The sequence below is a fragment of the Pezoporus flaviventris genome, unplaced genomic scaffold, assembly GCF_033815535.1.
Source record: "Pezoporus flaviventris isolate CSIRO_AGI_PZ_B2104156 unplaced genomic scaffold, CSIRO_AGI_Pfla_v1 ptg000066l, whole genome shotgun sequence".
Taxonomy (NCBI): domain Eukaryota; kingdom Metazoa; phylum Chordata; class Aves; order Psittaciformes; family Psittacidae; genus Pezoporus; species Pezoporus flaviventris.
This window is the reverse complement of record NW_026892614.1, coordinates 26,649,796-26,670,314: the sequence shown is the minus strand read 5'-3', so window position 1 is coordinate 26,670,314 and position 20,519 is coordinate 26,649,796. Positions and strand designations below refer to the sequence as shown.

Sequence of the window (20,519 nt, the reverse complement as noted above, 5' to 3'; positions counted from 1 at the left end):
CAGGTTTATAATATATTATGTATAAAATTGGTTGTCAGTGAAATACATTTTAGTGACTTCAGTGGAACAGCACCAGAGAGGAGCTGAACGACAACTCATTCTGTCAGTTCAGTACCAGGCTATTAGCAGTAGACTAACGACCTATGCGCATAAATGTTCTGTCTGTCTGTGGAGAACGTCACACTCCTCATATTCTGGGTTTTCTTTTGTCCTTTAGACCGGCTCAGCTTTTAGGAAGCATTAACCTGGAACGTACATAATGGAAGGGTTTGCAATCAGAAAGGCCCTTCCAGTCAGACAAATTATATTCAATGTAAAAATTAACAGACAAGCTAAAATTACATCAGAAAGGCTATGAATTTTTCTTAAAGCTGCTATGGTCTGTTAGTTAACCAGTCTTACTAGACAACTTACAGAAACAAAATATGCCTTGCATGAATTGTGGATCCAGTTATCTTAATTAGCTTATTCAACCTGATAGGGAAAATTATTTATAAAATCACCTAATATTTATGGTGGAAATACCTGGAAATTAATATAATAATAATATATATATAATATTTATACCTGGAAATGCCAGGTTTGTACAGGCTGCCTACCCCATAATTTTTCTCCTACTAGTTTAATAACAGAATACCTTAAAATTAAGATATTTAATTTTCTTTCTATTAGATTGGTAAATAGATCTCTTCAGTGTGTCCTGCTTTCCGTACCTCTTCTAGTCCATGGATTTGAACTGCATGAGAGGTCTCTGCTGGAACTTCCATTCAAACTTCTAAAAATTTGGTAGGATCAACAGGATGTTTTAACACAAACATCCGTGCACCAAGAAAGTTTTCAGTGGTGCTGGCCACACAAGAATACTTGCGCCTTTTTACAACATAGAATATGCATGAGTCTAAATACATCCACTTTATAAATGATTTTACTTAAGCTGGTCCAGCCCTTTTCCATGGACATGACCCGCCTTGTGAGGCCAGGAGTTAGTAGAGTTCTGAGCAAGGGTGAGGTCTCCCTACCTTCGAAAAAATTGAGCTGCAGGGATCGACCTGGCAACATAACATGATTTTAACCACACTTTGTCTTGAATCACATGGAAGTCTTCCTAGATCTGGGTGTAATATTCCATGCTGAGACATTTGGCTGCTGTGGAATTCAACTGCGCAAAATGAAGGTGGCCTTGTTTTGTCCCTTAGCCAAAAGGTGACCTCTCTTCAGGGGCACTTTAGAAAGGAACAATTATTCGATCTATATCCATTAGGGAAAAAAAAAAAAAAAAGATGCTCTGTGCTTTCCCCAAATGCTAAATCTGCATACCGACCTCTGATTTATGTTCAGTGTATCAGGATAATGGGAATGGAAAGGCCAGGACACACTTCTCAGTTGCATAAATACATTGTAAAACATTCTGAAAGTTTTCAGTATGTCTCCAGCAATGGATCATTAAGTGAGAGGAATAAACAAAGGAGGGACTGGCAACCTGACCTCCGCATAATGTACTGACGACTGCCAGCTACATTCATAAATTTACAGGCACTGGGTTTCATCACCATATGTGACTCAAGGCTGCAGTTCATATTTACTGTGCAGTTCATGGGAAAATGAAGACTCTGACATCTTGTGCTGTATTTTAGGAGTTGGAGTGGGATCTGTGCTTGAGAATGCTTAGGACCACCCCCCCTCCTGGTACATCATGTGTGTAGGCGAGACTTTATATAGACTTTTGTTTACTGTTTTGGGAGAAAACAACTATTTACTGTGGTACACAACTAACATGCAAGGAACTGTCTCAGCTCTCCTGAGCTTTCCCCTCAGGAAAGGGCAACTGTTTAAAAAGAGAAATGGAGTGGGTGTAGATTTATGTAGGGTATCTTTTTTTTTCTCTTCTAAACATCATTAAGACCTATCAGCAAAGGCAGACAGCATTTGTATTTGCACCCCAGTGACAGGAAAGTCCTATACCAGATAGCACAATTCTAAGTGACCTTATAGAAAATACTAAAGCATAATGCCAAGCTGGATTTTGTGAATCATACCCCATAATGAAAGGCATCTGCCTCACAGCCAAAGAGCCCAGCAGATGCTATTTGGAGTGCCATGAAGGCACTCCTGCATGGCCCAGTGCTATGCTTTGCACTGTCCCAGGTGCATTTCAGCCTGGCTCTCAGTGATGCCAAGGACTGTGAGGAGACAGTCAGGGCTCCCTGGGCAGGCCATGTTTTTGGAAATGTGTATACCCTTCCATCGGCAATGGTCATCTTGGGTTGCTTATTTTTTTTGACTCTCAAATACTACCAAAACCCACTGTGAAATTAAGTCCTTTGTCTCCCAGTAAGTAGCTTACCGGTAAAGGTCTTATTACTGGCTCTCCCACATCAGCTTTGTGGCTTCTATACAGGAATGTAATTCAGTGAGTCACAGAACCATGAAAATATCTGAAGTACTTTTCTTTTAAATGGATTTTCTTTGCAATGAGTTATTTTCCTGGGCATTTCTGTGAAAGCTTGTGTCAGCCCAATTTAATTGGATTGTAGCTGAAAACAAAAATATTACATTTACATTAGCTTTAAAAGTCTCTGCATTTTTTCTCCCTGTAGCACATCTGGACTTAATGCTGCTGAATTTTAATTGAATAAAATGTGCTCATTTTAACTAACTAAATGTGCTGCATTAATGACCTGCTGTATTAAGCAGGTAGTTAGAAAAAAGTATAATATTGATGTTTAGTCTTGGTAAAAGTCTTTTCACAAGAACCATATGGAATTCCTGCTTTAGTTCATATCATTGCTTTAGTTTCCTTAAGTGGGTTTTCCAACTGAATGAAGCTGAGCTAAACACGATATGGATCAGCACCAAAAGACCCCCAGGTCTAGCATGGGTAAAGGATGCTGGTTCCCCTGGCCACCAGCAAGGGAACAAATGATGCATGAGGATTTAAATAGCAGAATGAGACCCAAAGGTTGAAACAATTACCATGTAGAGACCAAATGCCATGTGCATGGGAGGAGCTCAAAGCTCATCAGGCTTTCTCCCTCATTAAAAGCAGCCTTCTCTGGGGACATATTAGCAGGTTACTAGATGAGAATTCCCCTACAGCATGCTGGCAAGGGTGCAGAACCTGACCCTTTATAACTCTCCTCATTCACAGCAATGCACTCAGTCATATGGGAGTTAAACAGGGATGATACGTTTCCCAACATCAAGGATGGCTTTAGAAATGAATGGTATGTAAAATCTACTAAGAAAAAAGTTACAATGAGAATGAAAGACAGTGGCTCATTCAAAAGGTTCAAAACCTCCCTCATTCCTGACTGAGCCCAGGTCCTTTCCAGGGTCAGCAGGTAGGTGTAGTCACACGCGAGCTTGGAAGCACCAAGCTACAGGTTTTTTGGTCTGCTTTTCCAAGGGAAATGGGCTTGTGTGGTAATGCTCAAGTATGGTAGCTTCTACCTACAGTTTCTGAGCCCTTCAGGGAGCTGGCACCAGGCTTGGCAGAGGAGAAGCATCCTAAGTCAGAGTTCTGTTAGTGTTCATGTGTATATGCAGACAGACAGAGCCTGACAGAGTCGGCAGGGAGGTGACATTGCCCCTCCGTTAAACCCCTGGAGAATTCAGGTGGCAGAGGGGGATGCTGCACCAGTGCCACTTCTGGGGAAATTTTCAGCTGGTGTTTGCATTTTTTTGCAGGTAAGAACAGTGAGCAAAAGCTACAAATCTACAAAAAAGCCAAGCTGTACAAAAAGCAGAATTTTCATTTTATGCCCTTGATTACGACGCTTAACTGGCTGTGGGCTTTCCTAATGAACTGGCAAAGATGCAGTCCATGATCACAGGCATAGCTGTCATTATGGTAGGTGTTAAAAATACCAAAAAAGTTTCCATGATAGAAAACTGCCTGCCTTGGAGCAGCTGGAAGAAGCAGACTGAAGATAGAAGGAAAAGTTTGCCAATGAAGAGTGCAGCTGAGCAGGATGCCCTCATGCCTTTTGTAGCACCTACCCTCCCAGATGAAATGTGGAAGTCCTGCCTTGTGGATAATAGCACTTCCCTAGAACCACTGAAGGGTGCTCACATGCTGCAATAATAGATGCTGTATAAGTGCTGCAGATGAAAAGTGGTTATTAGCTCAATATTTGCAAAATGGGAATAATAAGCTTCTTGCAGAAGACCATTCATGGAACATGGTGCAGGAAAGAACCCAACCAAAAGAAAGGAGAGCGCATCTGCCACTGGCCCCTTATTCCGTTACTCTGCAGACACTGATGAATAGTGTATAGTGTCGCGCTGTGCAGAGTAAGTGGAACAGACAGAGGGAGATGTCTGACATATATTTTGAGGTGTATTTAATATTGCAGTGCTTCCGGATTCCACTAGCATGCTAGGGGTTTTGGCCTCAAACCAATGTTTGCATCACTACCATGTGTCTCTGGAGCAGCAGTGCTTACTTTAGAGCTGGCTATGAAAATAGTTTCCATTATAACCCCTTGTTTTCGCATGCTTCTTATGTTTTATTTTATTTTGGAAATCCTCTTTTGAGTCAAAAATTTCCATCCTGTGTGTTTGCCAAAAGGTGAACTTAGCCCCTCACCCTTTTTCGTAAGCTTGGGGGAACAATCTTTCAGATGTTTTTGAGTCATGGGAGAGTGGAAAAAATGCATTTTCCCAGTGGGGTAAAAAAAAAAGGTCCACATTTTCACAGTAGTAGAAACATAGGGGGAAATGAAACTGAAAGCTGAAATTTGTATTATGATCTAGAGATTTCTGTAATAAACTAGCTTTATAGGGGGTGACTTTGATTTGTCAGAGGCAGAGATTATTCTGATTTTTGACAGTTAATCAGGCACAGGTCTAGGTTTCAAGCTTTGCCAACATCCAGGATACTGTTTAAGGAAGTGTCTTTTCAGTTGCACATTGAAAGAGGTATGAGGCAGTCCCCTGTGGTCTTCTGCCCTTCAGAGTTAATTATAGTCCAGCAATACATTTAAATTCATTCTAAAATCTGATTGAATGGAGAGGAACGAGACAAACAATTGTGCCAAACACTTTCAAAACTTTTTCTCAATTCTCACTCAAGTCAGCAAGAGCAAATGGATGTGCTGAAGTCACAGACAGGCTCAGGCACTTCAAAAGGGCTAAAGTGCATGACAGGGTATGCGCACACGACTGGCTCGAGCAGTTGAGAAACTTCATTTAATACGCCTGCCAAATATTTTGTTGATGTCTCTTTTTTCACCTTCACATAGGCTAGGAAGCATCAGTGTAAAATTCTGCTGTGCTATGTGTAGCTACACTGAACCAATTAACAAACAGAAGAGGAAAGAAAGAAGTAGACATCTAACCATCATGCTGGCAAGTGATCCTGTAGCCCTATGCCGCTTCCTATTACTGCTTTTTCCTGGTGAGAGCTGTAGCTGATACCCTACTGGTAGTTCCCCTCCATGTGTTCTAGAAAATATAAAAGATGTGAATGACTGTTGGGGTAACAGTATTGTGGCCTCCAGATTCGCATTTTTTGCAACTTTTAGCTACACAGCCTGCACATTTCATTAAACCTTTTGCTTTCTATCATTCAAAACCTGCTCTAAGTGTACGTACATTTGGCAAAGGCAACCAAAATGATGTGTTTATTTTGCTTTGCTGCCAAAAAGTAGTGATTCATTAAGGAACGTGGAGCTGTAGAGGGAAAGCCGCAGCCAGCAACCGCCACACAGCCCTGAGGAGCAGAAAGCTGTGTTTTCCTAAGGAAAATGGTTAGTACAGCTGGACTAGTGTCATGGCTGACTTCTCTGAAGTGAGAAGGCACTGCTGGACGGGCTGGAGAGCACAGAGTTCTCCTGGATAACTGGGCTTTATTGTAGCAGCAGCAGCCAGGAGGCACCCAGCAGCTGCCATTAAGCCCAGACAGGAGGCAGAAAAAAAGCCTAAGGGGAACTGGTCCAGCTGGTAGTAGCCTTTCCTTGAAACAATGTATTAGGGAGCTCCAGTTGTGCGACCACTGCTACGGTGAACGCAATGAAAGGTGCAACAGGCCTTGAGAGAAGATGTGGAGGAGGAAAGGTGGTATCCTCCAGCTGCCCTTAGCTGCATTGCCTCATTTTCTCTGCTGGGGACATGCCAACTTGTATTAGTAAAGGGGCCTATCTGCTCTGTTGTAGCTACTGATGGGAACTTGCAGTGACTAAAGCCTTTGAAAACCTGGCAGAAACCTGACTCTTGAGGAACTCTACACTCATTTTTACGTCATTGTTTTCTTCTTCCCCAGTGGCTTGAACTAGGACAGGCAGAATGCTATTTATAATTTTTAATGTAGTTCTTTTTGTCTTTCATCATAAATCTGGAACCCTGGACAAGATTGACATCTGGTGACAAACACACACTTGGTTCAAAAACTTCTGATGGTTGTTTTCTGACTGGAAAGGAAATGCTGACCTGTACTGTCACAACACTGCCACTGCATGGGGAAACAACGTAAAAGGAGGTGCTGGGTTCAAGGAGTCACTATAAAGCACAAAGGAAATGATCACATATGGACAACATTAATATTAAGAGTTCTTGTTATTAACAATCATAAACATATAGAGAGTTTCTGAAAATGTGAAGTGTAAAATTTAAACCAGGGCTGTTGCATTTAAACTGTTAAGTATTAGGGTGAGGACTTCTGGTAATATGTCATGCCATTTACTGGGGCTTCTTCAGCTTTTTTCAGGGCTATCTGGTCTAGGGTTCAGGGAAACAATGTGATCCAATATGTCAGTTCTCATTGGTGCTTTAAACAAGGACAGAAGGTAGCTTTTTCCAGCATCAACTGCACAGTGCTTAGCCATTCTTTAAAGAAGATCCTTGCCCTGAAGAACACACATTTCTTACAGCATGTAAATTTTCAGTAAACTCAAATTAAGAAAGCCCAACACTGTTAGTGTCAGGAGGGTCTGATTATTCAGTGTCTGAGTCTTTCTGCTCACCGTTCATAATCTTGCACAAGAAGTTCTCCAAGACCTGGATTACATCAGAAGTCTTCAGGCAGCCAGTAACTTTTAAAAAGCAGATATGAAAATAATACCCCAAATAATTACTGAAATACTCAGTGTCTATGAGAAAAGGAAGGCTCCTGCATAGGCCAGGCTTGCTAAAGAAAAGCAAGGGAGCTGACTCCAGATCTTTGGAAGTGATGTAAACAAACATGAGCAACAATCAGAGGATGGAGAAAAGTCAAGGAACTCAGAGGGATAGAAAGCTTTAGAATTTGCCTTTAAGGGAGATTAGGGAAATAAAATACCCGAAAGATATTGTGGAACAGAACTGGGGTAGAGTTGAAGCATGTAGAAATTGAAATATTAAAGAAATTGCACTGGGGGAGCAGGGCAGTTTTTGAATCTGAGGAGTGCGTGCAGGAGACAAGTGGATTTGCTCTCCATGACTCCCAAAATGTTTGTGTTGTGACTGTTTTCCTTCTATTTTCTGCCTTTTAACCACACACATTATCTAAATTACTTTAAAAGCTCAGGGCATGCAGTACCACAAGAAACTGCAAACTGTTATTAAAATGAAATGGAGATTTTTCAACATGCTTGCAATGTTCAAGTCTGTAGAACAGCTCGCCAAGAAGTTACTTAGTACAGGCGAGAGTACTGTTTACTTGAAATCTACAACAGAAGTCACAGATCAGATGATAAAACCACATTAGTATAATCTATAAGCATTCATTGCTAACTATTTAAAATCATATTGATGCAGCTATTGTGAAAGTTTCCTCTAGGTACAGATATCACCCCTGAGTCAGAGAGCACAAATAGAGGCCCATGGCTGAGGGCTCATAGTGCACTCATATTATCCAGCCTGGATTGTTGAACTGCTGTTGCCATTAATTGTTGTTTCCCATTGTCCAAGTGAAATTAGCTTACAAACTGTTGTGGTGAATAATTTAGAGCAGCAAACAAGTTTTTCAAGTGTACAACTATTTGCAGATAATTTGCGAGCAGAAAGAAAACCTGTTTGTGCCAAATCACCAGAAATGAGCTTGCCCAGCTGTGCTCCTTTCCCACCTATGATGGCAAAGAGCTGGTAAGAATAAATAAGAACAGACATTGAAACAGGAATTGAGATCACCTGAGGCCCTTAGACTTTCTATTGGTAGGGATCCTAGTACCTGTCTCCTAGTGCAGTCTTCATCTGAAGAAGCAAAACTCACCCAAGGAATGTCTGTTACATGTTTCAATCATAATAGCCCTCATATGTATGCTAACTCCTCTGGCCCAAACCCCTAGCTTCCAAATTCAGAAACTGAACTACAGAAGCTCTTCTCAGTTATTCTGCATAGAATCCCTTTCATTCTACTGTGTAGACAGTATGTACAGTAGGTTTTTTTGAGGGAGAAAGACTTGTGATGATCACTTGCAAAGATAGCAGCTCTTTTTTGAAGATTTCAAACTAGTTGGTTTTTTTTTTGGTACTAGTGCATTGGAAATGGCAGAGGACACTGGCGAGAACTTAGCATCACTAAGACATTAAAAGTAAATAAGGATGCATATATTTTTAAGTATTTCAAACGAGAGAATAATCTAGGGTTATTATAGAAGTTCCTGATTATTAAGGGGAAATGGCCTACATTCCCAATACAATGCCAGTATAATTCATTAATACAGCCTGTGATTTTATTTAGACAGCGCCTGTTTAAGAACTGCATTTCCCAGAACACAGAATTAGTGCAACCACAGCTGATGTTCTGGTCTTAAGCAAACAAACTGATTTTGTTATCACCCTCCCCAAAGTCTTATCCTATGTAAATGCAAGTTCTCTACAGGAAGGTACAAATTCAATGTCACTATCACAAACCTTAGTGTGACCCATGACTAAAAAAATTACTTAGGTTCTTGCTTGTGTTTGCTCATGTCATAACTGAATACTAACTGTATTTTGTGTGAGTGCTCGTATTGGAATGTCAGTAGGATGCTAGAATCCCTCCTTGTGTGAAGGCAGTTACATAAATATAGCTCTACATACAAGAAATGTAATATGCCTTTGCTTTCCACAGTCCAGTTTCTCTCATAGGTCACATTTTGGTAGATGCCTTCAGGGTTCATTGCATCTCATTGGTGATTCATAAGCTGAATTCTTTAATCAAATGGCTTAAATGGCAGGATCTAAGCAGAAAAGTGCTTTTTATTTTTCTAATTTAATGATCATTAGTGACTGTGAGTAGTCTGAGATGTGTACATTGACCCTTTGCATCTTGATGGCAGAAATAAAGCTGAAAGAGACATAACTGTTGTATTGACCAGTACTATCTTATGTATTCAATTCATAGTCTCTCTTCAGGGAATTCACATTTTTGCCCATTTTACAAAACTGAATAAAGAATCTGTTATGACAGTGTTGGATGTTCCCAGTATCTTGTCTGTCATTAATAAAAATCCCCTTAATAAGACCTTTAAATTTTCTAATTCAAATAAATTATAACTTGTTTACAAGCTGCTCTTTTGGGTAAACTTTTAGAAGCAGAAACTTCATTTTCTTATTCTATACAGCACAATGCCTGTAATCTGTTAGTGCTATAAATTGACATTTATGCTCCCTACTAAAACTGCCATTCCCTGCTTTCTACAGCAGAAACCGTATCTAATTAACTCTGCAACATACCACTAAGCATTGCTGCTGTATGAAGACAGGACACTTAAAAATGAGGTGGCTGCAGAGAAAACATGAAAGGGAGTCACCATTAAGTCAGTTAACTTAGGAATTAAAAAGCCCAAACCAACCCAACAACCGAACCAAAAGAAATTGGCAACTAATTCAACTACACTGGAGGATGTGATAACTATACCCATTTTATCAGCTTACAAATCGACCTGGAGGAGTTTATAACTTCACAGGAATCATTGCAGACAGATGATATGTACTTTTGCATTGTAAACTTGGCTTTTATGTAGCAGGGGAACACAAATTCCTTTGATAAAATTAATGAGATTCACTGGAGGCAGACAGGAACACTTTTATGTTCCTGTTTACAAGGGATTCCAAAGTGGTAACTTGAGTTGCTCAAAACAAACCTTTCAAAAATAAGTTTCAAGCTAAGAAAAATGAATGTGGGAAATGGATGCAAAAAACCTCTCCTGCGAAATAAGTGACAGAAATCAGTTGTTCAACATGCCACCTGTCTGAAAGCCTTTTCTTGGGTAGACCATCTACCTTTGCCTCAGCTCCCCCTGGTGCTTCTGTTATTCACCCCATTCACTTGTCTGTGCTTTTTTTTTAGTTCTTTTGACCCTATTAAAGTTACTTGTTTGAAAGAGCTGAGTTCATTAAATAATCCATATAACTCTGTGGCTGCCTTGTCCTCATTATTACTCTGGTAATATTTACTCCATCTAAAATTGCTGCTGGTGGTGATTTATTTAGTCTTTTAAAGCTGTTTGAAATAATACTGCTCTAGATTGCTGATGAAAACACTGAAGAGCCTCCCTGCAGCTCCCCAGCAGAAACGCCCTCATTAAATGTTAGTGCTACTTGGACAGTTGATCTGCTTTTCATTTAGTTCTTCATCTGCTTGTGCTTTTTTAACTTTGTGTTGTCCTCACTTTTGCTCTCTTACTAAATCAAGTACCTACCATAAGTCTGTTATGCTCAAGCCTGTACCTCTGGCAATTTGATGTGTGATCATATAAAACAAGGAAAAAAAAGTCCTGTTTACAAAGACCTGATTTTTATAAAACCCATGAAGATTAGCATTAGTTATGGTGTTCTCTATTCACCATGTATTAGTTGATGACTGCATCTCTTCTGCCTATAATGGATGCCAGGCCACTTAGACTGCACTTACTTGTGGCACTCCTTTTGCTTCCTGAGTGTCAGCCTCACACTAATACAATTCTCCATCTCTTCAGATGTCACCATAGGACCAACACATACAAAGATCAGTGGGTCAGAAATCTCCTCAGCTAACCCCTCTAGGATTTACACACTAGTCAAAACCATAGTTATTTCACCATATGCCTTGCTAACAAATCATAGGATCATAGAAAGGTGTGTGTTTGAAGGGACCTTAGTGATCATATAGTTCCAACCCCCTGCAGAGACATCTTCCACTAGACCAGGTTGCTCAAAGGCCCAACCAACCTGGCCTTTAACACTTCCAGGGATGGGCATCATGTTCTTTAGATGAGCCTTGAGTGTCTTCCGGTGATGCATATGCATCTCCCAGCTTGTTTCTAGATGCCGCACGTTAACAGCTATTAGGCACTTGAGTATTTGTTGGTTATTTGTTAGTTTTGGTTGGGTTTTTTCCATCGTTGGTAGCAGTTATCTGCTCCAACATTGAGTCTGTATCACTGCTTAGATCTCAGTTATGCATTCAAAAACCCTAGCAAAAAAAAAAAAACAAAAAAAACTTTGCTCCTTTTGCGCTTGTGCACAATCTCTATTTCTCCCTATCTTCCCCATCAGATTATCCAATTTATTATGTCCCTTCTTGTCACTTGTTATAGCAGAGTGCTGTCTGGGTGCTACTGTCTTAGGTTATCTTCTTTCTTTCAAAAGAAACAAGAGCATGCACCTGTGAGGAAGGCGAGGGTCAGACTCTTCCTCAGACCTCTATCACAGCTAAGAAGGGCTGGTATTGGCCCCGGGGGCTGCCTGGCCCAAGCGTTCCCTTTCCAGTTGTGACTGTAGCAAAGCCCTGAAAACTGCTCCCAGAGGAGAAGAGCCTTCGATGGGATCATTGCCTACAGCTGCCACAGGTTTTCGCTCTACCTTCCGAGGGGATGAGAAGGGCTGGAAATAATGTGATACCTGGGCTAACGTTTTGGGCTTCGGAGGGCGGCAGTGTTAAGCGGGGACTCGCGGGTTAAGCACCGACTTTTCCAATTTCCGTATAATTAAGAGAGGGGTTTCTTATTAGTTTTTATTTTCTTGCTCATTAAGGACTTTCACGGTCCCTCCCGCACCGCGGTCTTGCAGCAGAAACCCTGGCAGGGAACGGCGTGGAGAGGAGCGCCTCACAGCACAGCACAGACCGCTGCCGCCGGGCAGGGCGGGGCGAGAAGGCGCGGGGGGGGGGGGGGGCGCGGCTTTGCTGCCGTGGCCCCGCTCCGACCGGCGGCCCGGCAGCGCGGCGGTATGACAGGCAGCCGTCGGCCCGCAGCCGGCCCCCGCCAGCCGGCGGGCTGCGCGGCCGGGAGTGCTGGCCCAGCGGAAAATGCGATGGCCCCTCGGGGACAGCCGCGGCGGAGGCTGCGCGCCCGGAGGGAGGTGTGATCGCCCTCCCGGCTAAGCCATGGGGCAGACCTCGGTCTCCACGCTGCCCGAGCCGGCAGGCGGTGAGTACCGGGGGGGCTCCGGCGGGCGGGACAGCGCGGCTGGGCTCCTCCGGGGCTCGGCAAGGCGAGGACGGGGAGCTCCCGGCGGCGGTGGGCCAGCCGTAGGGGAAGATCGCAGTCCCGGGCCGGGTTACTGTGCCCGGGCTCCCAGGAGCGCTGCGGTCGCCGCCCGCCTTTTCCCTCGGGCCGCCGTGGGGATGGTGCCGGGGGAGACGCGGCCGGTTCCTGCGCTGCCCTCCCGGCTCGGCAGCTCCGCGGTGCCCCCAGCTCGCCGGGGGGCTTGGGGCTTCTTTTCCTCTTTAATAAATAAATAAGTATGGATCGAGGGTAAAAAGAGGGGGAAGGAAAGGAGCTCTGGCACCTCGCCCGGCAGCGCCGCTAGTAACCCGCCCATCTGGTTGCTTTTGGCTCCAGGACGTTCTGTGTGTAAGCACACTATTGAAAATAAATAAATAGCGTGTGAGTGGAACTCCCCCCCCCGTAAAGCATCCCGAGCTGTTTACAGCGTTTTGAAGATAGTACGAACTACTTGGAATGCAGTTTGGAGGCATGTTAGGATAACCCGGTGTGTTTTAGTTACTGAAAAACTCTTCCCACAATAATAGGATGTAGAATTTAAATTAACTCCAGCGAGGATTGAAGTTTCCTGTGAAAATGTCACTGCACGCATGTTTTTCTTCACTGCCTGTTTCCTTTGTATCCATTAAAAAAAAAATAAGCAAATCCTGTTGTAGATTTTAATTCTGAAGGCTGAACGTTGTTCTTAATTTGCTTGTTGCTGTTAATAGGAAAATGTATTGCCAAATAGGAGACAGCACAACAAACTTTTGGTTTCCCCTCTTCTTTTTCTTTGCTGGTGTTTCAAAGAATAGTTTTGGTAACAGTATTTTCAGAGAAGCTCCATTATGTTGCCAGCAGTGCAACTTCCCAGTCATCCACCTCGGTCAAAATCTTGCGTGATTTCTTCTCCTGCCAAACATCGCATAAAAGAGAAATCTGACCATTCCCAGTAAATTTCACCATCCCGTTGAAGGTTTCAACCAGCACTGGAATTATGTCAAGGTAGGCGTTCGGAAACAGATGTAGGGAAACAGATGGACTGGTTAAAAGTCTTTGTTAAACTTCCTGTACAAAAATGTATCTAAATTCTTACGTGCAGACTCCATTGTGAGGAGATTTGCCTGGGAAGGGGGGGAGACACACACACACTTATCTTTACTAACCATAGCTGTGGTCTCTGTGTTCCCTCATCAGAATGCTAATGGACAATTATTGCACAGGATTTCTAGTTTCACCTGAAAGAAAAAAGTCACCCTTGAATTCTTTCCCAACTGAAATCAGTGTTTTCAATGAGGAGCAATAAGAGACTTTTATCTGAAGATGTAAATTATGGTGATGTTGCCTCAGTATTGCAAAGTAAATTGTAGTTATCACCATTGTAAGAGCACTGTACTTGTGATGACACACTGGTGGTGCCTCCAGGAGGCTTCACAGAACAGTCCCACTACACATACAGCCCTGTTGAAATTGTTGGGAGAGTGTATCCTTAACAAGAAGCCACAGGGTAGGTAGGTTTTTGGGTGGCATGGATCCTTGGGGGGGCAGTAATTTACTTTCTCTAGTCTGCTGTGCCGGTATGGTCTGAAGGCTTAATACACTATGAAGTTTGGGGTTAGGGTCCAGGGCAGGAGAATGAGTAGGCCTAAAATCTTCACTGATTTTGGTATGCCAGCCAACTACAAGCCATTTAAGTCTTTGACAGCTGCTAGAGATTAGAGTTGAAGGAGATCCCTGTCTTGCACATGCAGGGGCTACAAATCTGTTTTAGTGCTAAGGAATCAATAGTGCATTCAGATCCCCAGTGAGCCACACAAAAGCAGCTGTGAGAAGTTACTTGCCTGTTTGCTCCCTTGTTTTTCCCCTAGCCATGCCAGCATGTGCGGGCTCAGATCCTGCCCTCTGATCCTTGCTGTGCTGCTGCAGGCTGCTGGCTGTGCATGGGGATGGCATCACGTAGTAAATCATCACAGGGCCTTTGGGTGGGCTGATAAGGTGAGCATTGTTTGATGCAGGAACCTGAAATAAAGGATAACACAATACTCAGTATGAACCCCAGCCAATGTCCTGCTGGCTTTAAGAAATTTTACTCTTGCAAAGGGAAATATGTACTGGAGTACTGAAACAGACCAAGGTCCTAATGACACTTCCCCATTGGGTTAAGTGCAAGACTGAGGTCTAACCACAAAAACTCCAAGTCCTTCTCCACTGGGCAAACGTACTCATACTAGGTGGATTAGAGGGCCTATAAAGAGAGGAAGAACTGGATTTTCATGCCCAATTGGAACTTTCTTTAGTAGCAATGCTGTTGCGTTAGAGTTTGCCATCAGCTGCGGGTGAGGGGTGTTGAAGTATTTTGGACAGGAGGATCAGAGCTTTAATCATCTCCCATAGCCATGAGCCATACATGAGGGGCAAGGCACATCTTAGCTGCTGTGGACACCCACCAGGCAATACTTTGCTTCTTTGCTCTTCCAGCTTTTCAGTCATTTAGCTAATTTTCTAAAGCTTGTTGTTGTTTGTCATGGTTAGCAAATGTGAACAGTGATCATAAGAGAAGCTTGGGAAAACAGCATAGAGAGTATAGATACGTGGAAAAGGAGGAGTGCATGCTGCCCTTGTTCATCTTCCTTCCTCTTCTGTGATTTTCCCACGCCTGGCAAGACTTGATTAACGTGCTCTCTCCTCATTCATTGACTGGAGTTCAGTGCTTTTGGGGGTTATCGGCCATTGTGTGCAAAGGCTGTCACTTCTGCTTTCTGATATACAGCTTATCAAAGGGCAGCAGAGCTGTGCACTTTTTTCAGTCTTTTTGAATTTTTCTTGGGTAGTTCAGTACCAGCCACAGTACTGGGAAAGCCAAGTCCTCAAGTGGAAGCGTGATCAGCGTATTGGAAAGATAACTTTTAGAAGTTAGGTGAAAAAAGATTTTTGTTGTTTCTTGAATAGCGGTGCCTTGTCGGGAATGAAACTTGCAGTAAAAACAGACTGACCAATGCTCCTAGGAAGAGGTCAGGCAGTTCAGCATGGAGTCTGCAGAGTGCAGCAGAGGGTATCTGGTAGGGAAGGACAAGCTGCAAAGGAGAAGTCTCTCAGGAACCTCTTGCCCCGATGGTCAGAGTGCTCAGCAGTTGAAGCCTGGGGTCAGAGCCCTGTGCTGACCTGAAGTGCCAAGTACATACACCATGGGCCTGTTTTCACTAGGGTGGGGTGGGGGGAGTTCCTCTCATCATATACATTTTACAGAAACAGAGCACAAATTGTCAGGCTTGTGTTTCATCCTATTACAGACTCAAAGTTTTTTAAGGATGTGAAAATGTACTTGGACAGCGCAGGAAAACCGTTTCCCACCAAGCTCCTCCCATGAGATGAAAGCAGTCACTGGTAGGATCCTGTTGTTTGTTGACCTTGGCACTCGGTGAAATGATTCTCATAGGTCAGAAGTGAGTATGTTTCTCAGACTGCTCTTTTTCATCTCTCTCGGCTCTATGGGATTTCCTGTTCATTGACAAGGGAACAGCAGCGTCACCTGTGTCTGTGCAAAGAAGTTCTGATTACCCTAACTGGGCAACCTTGGGCAACTTGAGTAATCCTGAAATTAAAAGAAAAAACTGTATTTGTTTGGAGCAGCTCCAGGTGTTGGTAGACAAACTAATTGTTTGTCAGTACAACAGTTTCAGGAGTGTCTAGGAAGAGAAGTTATTCCAGTAGTAGCTACATGTGAGCCTCATTGAGGGTGCTCCTTCTGGAGCAAGCGCTTCTGTTCTGAGGAGCTGGATGCGGAGATACTCAACCATAGACTTAAATTCTTATCCTGACTCAGTGCGCTACAAATCTGAATGTGCAGACAAGCCCTTGCAGTTATAATTCTTAATGAGTTTAAAAATGAATTTGATGTTTCTCCTCCAGCTTCTCTTCCTTTCAAAAGTGTAAGAACTTTGACATCATTGCACTTTACAGAAGGTCATCTCAAAGCATTTATAGGTGTGGTGAGCTATTCACAACACACCTGCTAGCTGGTCATTTCAGCTTATTGGTGGACTTGAAAGAGTGAAGAGCAAAGATACTGAGATGAAATGTCAAGTCCTATTTGATGTGAAACGCTGAATGAGTTGTCCACAGCCACAGAGGACATTCTGGGCAGAAACATTCATCTTTCTGATTTTTTCCCAAGGGTTAAATTGGCTGGGGCCTTTGAGGTTGAACCCTTGTAATACTGCATTGAGAATCTTATTTCACAGCACCACCCCCCCACCCCCCCCCATGCTTTTGTATGTTATGGAAGAGTTGTAAGTACAATGCAAAGGGAGTTCTGTTTCAGTTGCTGCTAAATTTACATCCAAAACTTTGCAGGTTTTGTGAATTTTTGACGTGGGAAACTCTTTCCTCATTCTACCATTCTAATGTTGTCAGATGGGGCTACAATTGTGGCAGCTCCATCATTTGGTTAAACAGGCAACTTGCCTCAGTCTTTTGGCTGATGGGGTGGATATTTTGGAGACCTAGTCAAAGGCATAAAAAGCCTATGTTTTCAGACAGAATGGGTAGTCACAAATTTACCTTCTACTAGTGGGAAATACAAGAGCTCTTTAAAAACTTGGTCCTTGTTTATCTTGAGCTGAAATATCAAAACGAATAGCGACTGCTGAAAGTGTAGATCTTGGCACCCAAAACCATGATGCTGATTTTTGCTGTTGATGGGGGTCCAAGTGTGGGCATATGGGATGAATCACTATTTATAGAGGAAAAGTAGTACACACTTTTAAATATAACATGCTTACATTGTGTCATGGGTGCTGCTGTGTCATTTGTGATCTGCCAGAGTAAAACTGTGCCCCTGCTGCCATAGCAGTTGCTGCCAGTTGGTCCAGACTGAGCTCCTCAGCTGCAGCAGTAACTCACTACAGAGGAGGTTGCAATCTGAGCCTTGGCTAAGGATCATGGCAGAGAGCAGAGATCTTGTGAGGATATGGAGGACCAGCCACACCACAGGAACTGCATGTGAACCACAGGAACATTTGTGTGTGACAATAAAGACTCAACAGGTCTCGGTTCAGTATCTCACCTCTTCTCGGGCTGAGGCTGCTTCAAAAGTGAGCAGGGATTCCCCTCATTTAGCTGCCAGGGTATGTGACCTTTCATGTCGGACCTGCTGGCTGAGATGGCCTCACACACTGAAATTTGGTAGTCGCTAATCACCTGTTTGCAGTGTTAATCATCAGCTTCCTCATGTGCCATGAGGACGAGGAGAGCTGGCTCCCAGGAGGTCAGTGTGGGCAGGGTGCAGAGCCCCATGGGCTGTCTGGGTTTGTGTAGGGTTATCTTCTCAGATGACCACCCCGATACTTCCCCCAGATTAAAGGCTGACAGGAGACCTTGTTTCTTCCTGAGCCCCCTGTGCTAAGCCCCACTGACAACTGATTCCTCTCCATTGGATCTCAGCCACCTCTTGGATCAGCTGTCCTTCCTTCCTAGATCCTCTTCTTTGGCTTTCTTATTGCTCCTGGGTAATACTGCCTTGTCCTTAGGTGGTGTTTTCTGATACAGATTTCAAAACGATTTTCAGTCTTTTTTTATAGTATTTCTTAATTTAACTGGGAAAACTAAGTGCAAGGAGGCAGGACAGCACCTAAGACAAAGTCAGGAGGAAACCAAAGAGCTCCCAAATCCACATAAGTGAGCTGTATCACAGTCCCGCTTCTTAAAAGTGGAAGAGACTTGAACATTTCTGTCATTCTTCATGTTTTTACCTACTTAAAGTTCTCTCTTATCATTTTGGACACTGATGCTTTTTGAGATTTAAAAAATGAAACAATAACATTGCTTAAAAATGCTTCTGAATCAGTGCTGTGTTTGGATTTTTCACTTTGGTTTATTGTCTTAAAATATAATCATGGAATCATAGAATAGTTAGAGTTGGAAAGGACCTTAAGATCATCTGGTTCCAACCGCCCTGCCATGGTCAGGGACAGCTCACGCTAAACCATCTCAACCAAGGCTCTGCCCAACCTGGCCTTGAACAGTGCCAGGGATGGAGCATTCACAGCTTCCCTGCTTCCCTGGGCAAAGTATTCATCATAATGATGATGAATAAAAAATCTAGAGTGCACTTAATGCCTGGGGTCAATCACTGGTGGATTTTTAAAAAATACTTAAGCAAACAGTCTGCTTCCAGAACTTATTTGTGCCCATTGTATCTAAATTTTAACAATGGCTAGGAAAATGTTTCTGACCCACAGAAATACCCCAACCAGCTGCCGTTCAGCTCCATATGGAGAACTTTAAGAAGTGTCCGTTCATTGTGTTCTCTAGTTGACATAAGAGGGATTCCTGATCCTGCTTTTTCTGATAGGAAAGGATTTTCATTCAAGTAGGTCTGGGCAGGGCAGAGGCATAGGGAAAAGGAGAGCAGGTAGCTTGCTGGTGACCGTAAAATGTCTCTACTAACAGGCAGTGGTGGCTCTGGTCTGTTTTGCCCCTGGCAGACCCCAGAGAGCGAGGCCAACTGCTGGAGACAGCAGCCAGGGCATAGGCGTATGTCATCAAGGAAGGAGGCAGTTCAGTATAGTCTGTGTCCCTGAGTAGACAGAATTCAGTTTGCCCATGATGCTCAGAGGCCCTCGGTCAGGTCTGGTTTCAAACCACACAAAGATTTTGAAGTTAAAAATATGTGCAAAACTGAAGAAGGAAGAGAAAGGAAATATGAGTGCAAACCATCAGCCGGGGAGGTAGGCAGACAGTGAGGGTTCTTCAGATTTTATGTTCCCAAAACAAAATCAAAGGCAAAGAACAAATCTGAGTAATTTATATCTTCCCTTATGTGACCTCTACAACCCCTAGGCTGTTAAGTGTATTTTGGGGCAAATGTAAAATTATAGTGGGGCTTCAGAGTCTGCTGTTTTCTGCAGTGCTGTAAGATAGAAATGGTTCAGTAGGAACTAGGTAGGGAGGTCACTGTGAACATCCAGGTGATGTAGGGTGTGAAAATGGACTGTTTTCTCACTGTTTCTGACCAGAATCATGGGGATGTCCTTTCTTTTGGTTTTGTTTGTTTGGGGTCTTTTTGTTTTTTTTTTCCCTATTTTGGTCTGGATTTAATTATTACAATATGTGGATCAATTTAACCTTGCCTATTTGCAGTCCACAGAGTGGTTTGCACTAACAGTCTGCACAGACAAAGCAATTACCTCTGCTCATTATGTGGAGACTCATTATTAGGAAATTTGATTTAAGACTTGAGTTTCTTGCAGGCTTTATCAAGATCGCTGCATAGGAATGAATTTCTTCTCTCCCTGACATGGTTTTCAGGCTCTTGGAAATAAGGTCTCTATCAAAAGCTAAAGTCTTATTTACCTTTATGTTATCTCACTGCTTTGAACAGCTGTGATGATCAGCGTAAGTGTGTGTGGGGGGAAAGCTATGAAGAAATGAGTATCTAGGTTGCTCCACCATTGTATGTTTGGGTATGCTGTCAGGTTGCATGTGAGTAAACTGAGAAAAAAATGGGAAGATAATGACTTGCTGACAGTTTTGTATTGATAAACGTTTGACTAAGTATATGTTGGTTAACACTTTTCTATATAATACTGTAGAACTGTGGTAGCACTTTGTTACTTGGCGAATAGGAGTATTAATACCGAATCCCGTATCAATGACAGTTTTGTGAAAATGAAGTTTTATATGAGAAGATGTAAACAGCAAGGGGTGTGCTGCCTTCTTCTCTGATTCCTGCCTTGTTTTCTTATGAATTAGAGTGATGTTTGCTGAGTGGAGTTAGACTGTGATACAGCTGTCCTAACATTTGAGTGTGTGAGTAAAACCAGTTCTGTTCCCAAAGATCAGCCTGCATCCCTCACCCCTCAGAATGGGGGGGGTTTCATTTTAGTGTTACAAGACGTCTTCACTCTGATCAGCTGCCCAAACCATCAGCAAAGCCTGGTCATGTGGGTGGACCATCCTCCTTCCAGTATTATTTAAGCCTTTTTGTGTTTTCTGGATCTGAATGTTTTAATGTGTTGCCCAGTAAAGGCCTGAGAATGGTCCAGAGACCTCAGATGCTGGTTAAGCTTTTAAGCCTGCGCTATCACTGCTGTGTTTGAACAAGTCACATAGTTTACAGTCTAGAAATAATTAATGAAAAATATGGACAAT

General features: G+C 42.9%; 1 protein-coding gene across 6 annotated transcripts in view; it reads left to right on the top strand.

Moving 5' to 3' along the window:
* PHACTR2 (phosphatase and actin regulator 2) overlaps positions 1–20,519 on the top strand; it is a 134,105-nt gene that overhangs the window by 45,959 nt on the left and 67,627 nt on the right. Inside the window, exon 1 of one of the 6 annotated variants that reach the window (XM_061471692.1) lies at positions 12,102–12,311. The exons of the other annotated variants lie outside the window; for them this stretch is intronic. Within the exon in view, the coding sequence (XP_061327676.1) occupies positions 12,269–12,311 (43 nt within the window). The 5' untranslated portion in view covers positions 12,102–12,268. Of the gene's footprint in view, positions 1–12,101; positions 12,312–20,519 lie in introns of those variants that run through there. 6 annotated transcript variants of the gene reach the window in all.